Raw genomic sequence first — 5,601 nt, 5'->3', positions numbered from 1 at the left:
ATACCAATTACTTTTTTGCAGCAAGAATGCTACTAATATAAAATGTATTTTCTGCATTTAATATCACAGAATCAGCAATAGACAAGTACCTTCACCAAAGCACCAATGACGCCAAGACTGGTGAGTCTCAAGTACTCGAATGGTCTTGATTTGCTTGTTGTATTAAGGAAGGGATACAGATATAGAGGTATATGAGCTGTAGAAGAGAAAGTTATGCTCCACAAATTTGGAACTACAATATCAAACTTTATATAATAGGGATTAACAAAAACTATGGGCCTATTTGGTTTACATTTTCATTTGAAAACAGAAACAGAAAACAGAAAATGAAAATGCAAACCAAGCAAGCACTTAGTTCCAAATTGTGCAAGAAAGAAACTCTGTTTTGACGCAGACTGAGACAAGGTTATGACAGTTGCATTTAAAATTTGTAGACAAGATTAATTTCTTCCATAGAAACAAATGTTGGAGAGAAGACATTTTATTAAATCATCATACATCCCTCATTTATACTAACATAAAATTGAACAAAAAACGGGGAGGAAAAATATAATTCATGGCCCATAAACTATCCTCTAGAACAGCAGTTCAACCATCAAACATCATCTTCATTATATATATATTAAAAAATTCAGACAGAGACATTTAAGTATGCGAAAGATAGAATTTTGGACCTGTTTAAAAATATAGTTATCATAAAGACAGACCAACATGAAGGCTATACTCCTACAATGCTGATGTTTATCCCCATCAGCTTGGCTTGGCTTGTGTTGTGTCTATATCATGCTCATGGTGATCCTAAAGATTTCACATCACTCATTTTACTTCACATTACCATGCATTAACCAAATCTAAGAAGCTTATAGCATCCTTGAGAGCATTCCAGCAAATAGAAAATGCTTATTTAAAATCATGCTATTTCTATCACTACCAGAACATATAAAATAAATATAACAAAGAAATTAGTCCGAGAACAAAGATGATAAGTACAAGAAGGTTTCAATGTCCTTCAAATGAGTGATAAAGTGAGATTACCATTGAGGAACAACATCCTTGTATCAGGGTGTGATGCCACACACTGCATGAAAAACATGAGAAACCTAAAACTTATTTTTGTATTCAAAATGAAAAACAAATAAATAAATAAATAAGAAAGAGAAAATTTCATGTTAGTGGATGGCTCATTTGTTTCTTACTCTGTCCTATTTTTCGAAAGCAAATATGTGCTCACCAATACAGCCTACATGGAGATCAGAACATGAAAAACAAGGACATGGAAATTATCCTTCCTTGCTCAGTTGCTCATGAGTTATTCCTATCTTTTTACCACATTGACATTAGTTAACAAATCGGCATAAACCCACAAACCAGACTCTCAAAAACATTGAAATCCAAAAGCCAGATCCCCAAAATCCAAACCTCCAACATCAAATCCGTAAACATCAATCCCCAAACGGCCAAACCCCTAAATTGTAGACCTAAACCTGAAATCCAAAATATTGATATCCAAGTTCCCATACCTGAAGTCCAAACCATAAAAATTTCTTGTGTGTGTTAATCCTATACACCCTCTTAACATTTTCATCGGAGTGAATTACGCTGACCTTTCTTTGATTTGTCAGGGAAACACTATTCATCCCTCTTAGGAGTGATGTTTATAGCGGAGGTCATGGTCAAATTTTATATAATACTAAGGTACCAAGTGTCTTATAACTGAATCTCAAGGTAGTATGTGTAGTTCAACCCCTTTCATTATGTATTAAAAAACAATGTAAAGTCAAAATTGCATAGTTAATGATACAATCACATAATGAAGTTGTTCCTTGATAGATGAAATGAACCCAAGATGTAAAACTTGATAGGATAAGCTAATCTGACCTGAAGAAGAGCAAGTGCATTGCACACACGATTAGATTGTGCTGGAGTAAGATTTGGTGGAGAAAGAACAGGGTATATTGAAACTATTTCCTGAAAGAAATAAAATATAAAATATAAGTTAGCAACAATTAATATTGGCCCTGTTACTGGAAAGAAAACAAAAATTCCAATGCAAGAAAGGTGTATATGATACAGGTTTGTTTGTTTGATATATATAAAAAAATACCAAAATAAAAAAATTAAATTAAATTAATGAGGATACACTAATAGTGAAATGTACAAAGATGAGAATATAGCAATATAAATTAAACGTCAAAAGGAAATAATAAAATTAAAAAAACACTAAATTATCTGACCATCATTTGCTTCTAAGTCACCATCATACTCCCTCAATTTCGACAAATATTCAAAATTTCAAATGGAAAGAGTAGGTTCAAGAAATATTAAGGATCACCTTGTTAAAAGATGTGAAATAGTAGCAAACCAAATGGAGTGAAGGATAATAAAAGTATTTGGACTATAAAGAAACTTATGAGCTCAAAAATATAACTCCTCCATGTGAAATAAATGTGCGGCCTTTGAGTAATTGGGTACATTTAACTGTCAATGTATCTTCACAAAATGTGTCCAGATACATAACTAAGTGACATTTATTTTGAAATGCATGTAGTACAAAGGAAGTAAACATTTGCAAGAATTATTGAAGCATACCTGCAAAAGTGCAGCAATAGTACCAAATGAATTCCATAATAATGGAGCAAGATCTTGAAATAATTCTCTCTTCTAAAAATATTAGGGGGGGAAAAAACGTGATCAGAGACTTGTATGATAGGAGAAGCAATAGCAAATAATGGACATGGAAAACAAACCTAGTCAAACAAAAGCAGTAATCACATAATATGCAATCAGTTTCCATCATGGATAACTTGAATTCAGCATTATGGGAATGCTAGCAGTTTTGGAACTTCGAATGGGAACAGAGGATGTTAGATATGAAAAATAGAACTTGTTAAGGGTAGGCTTGAAAGTATGTTATGGTTCACTAGTTAAGTTATTATGATTTATAAATTAACTTTGGTGTTGGTGTTTGCATGTGTGTATGTGAGTACTATGTTTATATACCTAGCCCTTTATCTAAAAAATATTGCAAACTCGCCAAAATAATAATAAGCTTCAAATTATGGTCTATTGTGTTTTTTGGGTCCAATAACCTCATGTAGTAAAATACTAAAGCCTAGATAAGTCCATTAGCCAATATAAGGACCCAGTCCAGCATCCACATTATGCAAGGTAAGCTAGGATAAAAATTCTCAACTTGAAATTTTCATTTAAAAATCTGAATATAACTGCAAATTTAGAGGGTTGTTGAGCTTCTTCTAACTTCCAGAACTAGCATCCCTCATCCACGAAACCATAACACTTCTTCTGATATCAAGCCATACAGACAGAACAAAAGTGATTCATCCTATTATTTCTGTCACTTTTTTTCAAGTCCTCAAATCATCGAAAGAAGAGATTTAAAGTTTTGGGATTCGAACAATTAAAATGTTTAGTACATGCATAACATTTAAATTGTATGTGTAGGTGACCAACAAAGTTTAGTTAAGCAAACTTGTTCTTTTGTAATGAAATATATTAACAAAAGCATATTAACAGTGCATTGGTTATTCACACTTTACTGAATTTTTCGCTCTGTTCTATATATGAGACAGCAACTATGATTCGCATGTCAACTTAACATCTTAACCTAATTCGCATTCTTTTCTCTCTTTTTGTTTTTGTTGCCGCGCTTACTCCATCTAATACCTGTCAATTAGCATCAGCAGCAATCTTGAGGAGAGGAGCAGGAAACACCCTACTCAACCCTTTAACCAGCAGCCACCTCTATAAAGAAAGCGCGAGAAGAATTAGAAGCCCAAAGACTCAGCCAGTTCAACCCCGAATATCGTACCTAATTCCAATGGGTTAAAAGTTCGACCAGAACAACTAAAGTAGCAGTAAAACACCCTGAATTCCACAACAGTGGCCATTTCCTACAGTTCTCTTCCATTAGCCTCTTTATGAATTTTGGTTATAACATATTGTAATCTCAAGCTCAAGGACTGGCACAAGAGAGAAAGACATAGGAAGGATTGTATTCGGTACTATGACAGAAAATTCTTCTTGTTTGTGGAACAAATCCAAGAACATCAATGTGCACCAATACAAACAAATTTCGACCAAAAAAAAAGGCAAACAAATGACAGTACTTGAGTACTAATAACACAAATAAATCTCAATCCAAATAAATAAATAATGCCGAAAGCAGAAAGGGAAATAGAGCCTCAACAAACACTAAACAAAGCCGTATAAGACTGCATTTCTTTACCGGCATGAGACACAGAGACATAAAATCATGTTTGGCAGATGATACATGGAGAGACATTGTGTCCAAAGATATTGAATTAGTGTATTTTGTGTCTATCCTGACAGAAAGAACACAAAAACACTAATATTTTTTATTTTTTTCATTATTCTTATTAATTTTTCATAATTACATTTTTTATTATTATATTTTTCTTCTCAAATTTTTTGAATAAGAATAAATTGGACTTTGATAATTTGTTCTAATTTATTACCAAACAAAATATAAAAACATTCATTTTTGTATATGTCATTTGTATTTTGTTCTCAATGTCTTGTCTTTGTCATGTTTTCAAAACCAAATGCATCTAAGTGTATAACAGCTACCTACATTGTATCTCAAGCCTCCACAATTAACATGGGAAGAAAACCAAATACATTTGGGAGATGGCTAAGTAAACCATGGTTTGATGTTATCTTGAAGAAAGGAGTGGTATGGCTATGGCAAGATAAAGTGTCCGCCAAAGCCTCCATGTTTGAGGATCCAAACTCAAGAGTGGCATGATCTAGTCTATTCTACATTTCTACTCCTTGGCTCCTCTACCATTTAAAACACACACAAAACCTAATCATAACAAGAACTGAAATTAACACACATTCATAGAGAAAAATTTCACTTCAATTACATGGACACTCTATCACTAGAATTGAGAGCAGAAATGAGACAAATTCACGGGAAATTGAGGAGGAAAAGAGAGAGAAAGTGGTTGAGTAGGGGAACCTTGGAGAGTTCGAGTAGAGCGTTTTCACGGAGGTCGGGGTTGCTGAGCTCGAGGACAAGCTGCTCGGCGGAGGCCATCTTACGATCCTTGGTGCCTCCGGGGGAGCTCTGGGAGGAGCCACCGGGAGAAGGCGGAGGAGCAGCACCGCTGCCGCCAAAGGCTGCGTTCATTGATAATGACGGGGGCAAATTTGTCATTTCAACGTCTACTCTGAGCTAACGCTTCGGGTTTCGGTTTTCCTTTCTATCTGTTCTGTTCCAGTTTTTTTCTTTCTCTGTCTTTTTCTCGTTTTATATAGACACGTACCCACGCTGGAAATCCACCAACTTATCCTATATCCGAGCAGATGATTTGTTGAAGATCAACACAAGGCTCAGATCAAATAACATGATTAGAGTTACTCTTGGCACCATATCTAACCATCCAATTCGCAGCTCTATTTGCTTCTCGTGACACCCACTCAACGTGAATAAGCTAAGGATAAGATAAAAGCTCCTGAATCTTGTGAACCAAATCTGTTACTTCAGATGAATACCCACTTGTAAGCTCATGCATGATGGGTAGAATGTCAAGGCAATCCGTTTCACATATAATATCC

General features: G+C 34.6%; 1 protein-coding gene across 2 annotated transcripts in view; it reads right to left on the bottom strand.

Moving 5' to 3' along the window:
* Positions 1 to 5,297, bottom strand: part of LOC107624884 (cell differentiation protein RCD1 homolog) — a 7,074-nt gene extending 1,777 nt beyond the window's left edge. Inside the window, exons 1-5 of one of the 2 annotated variants that reach the window (XM_016327363.2) lie at positions 5,003 to 5,297; positions 2,590 to 2,661; positions 1,879 to 1,968; positions 1,036 to 1,078; positions 90 to 196 (exon numbers count right to left, since the gene is read on the bottom strand). In XM_016327363.2, the coding sequence (XP_016182849.1) occupies positions 90 to 196; positions 1,036 to 1,078; positions 1,879 to 1,968; positions 2,590 to 2,661; positions 5,003 to 5,200 (510 nt within the window). In that variant the 5' untranslated portion in view covers positions 5,201 to 5,297. The remainder of the gene's footprint in view (positions 1 to 89; positions 197 to 1,035; positions 1,079 to 1,878; positions 1,969 to 2,589; positions 2,662 to 5,002) is intronic. The other variant, XM_021117350.1, reaches the window with a different exon arrangement.

This window comes from Arachis ipaensis, chromosome B01, assembly GCF_000816755.2.
Source record: "Arachis ipaensis cultivar K30076 chromosome B01, Araip1.1, whole genome shotgun sequence".
Taxonomy (NCBI): domain Eukaryota; kingdom Viridiplantae; phylum Streptophyta; class Magnoliopsida; order Fabales; family Fabaceae; genus Arachis; species Arachis ipaensis.
Note: the sequence above shows the minus strand (reverse complement) of the source record. Positions and strands in the feature narration are given on the sequence as shown.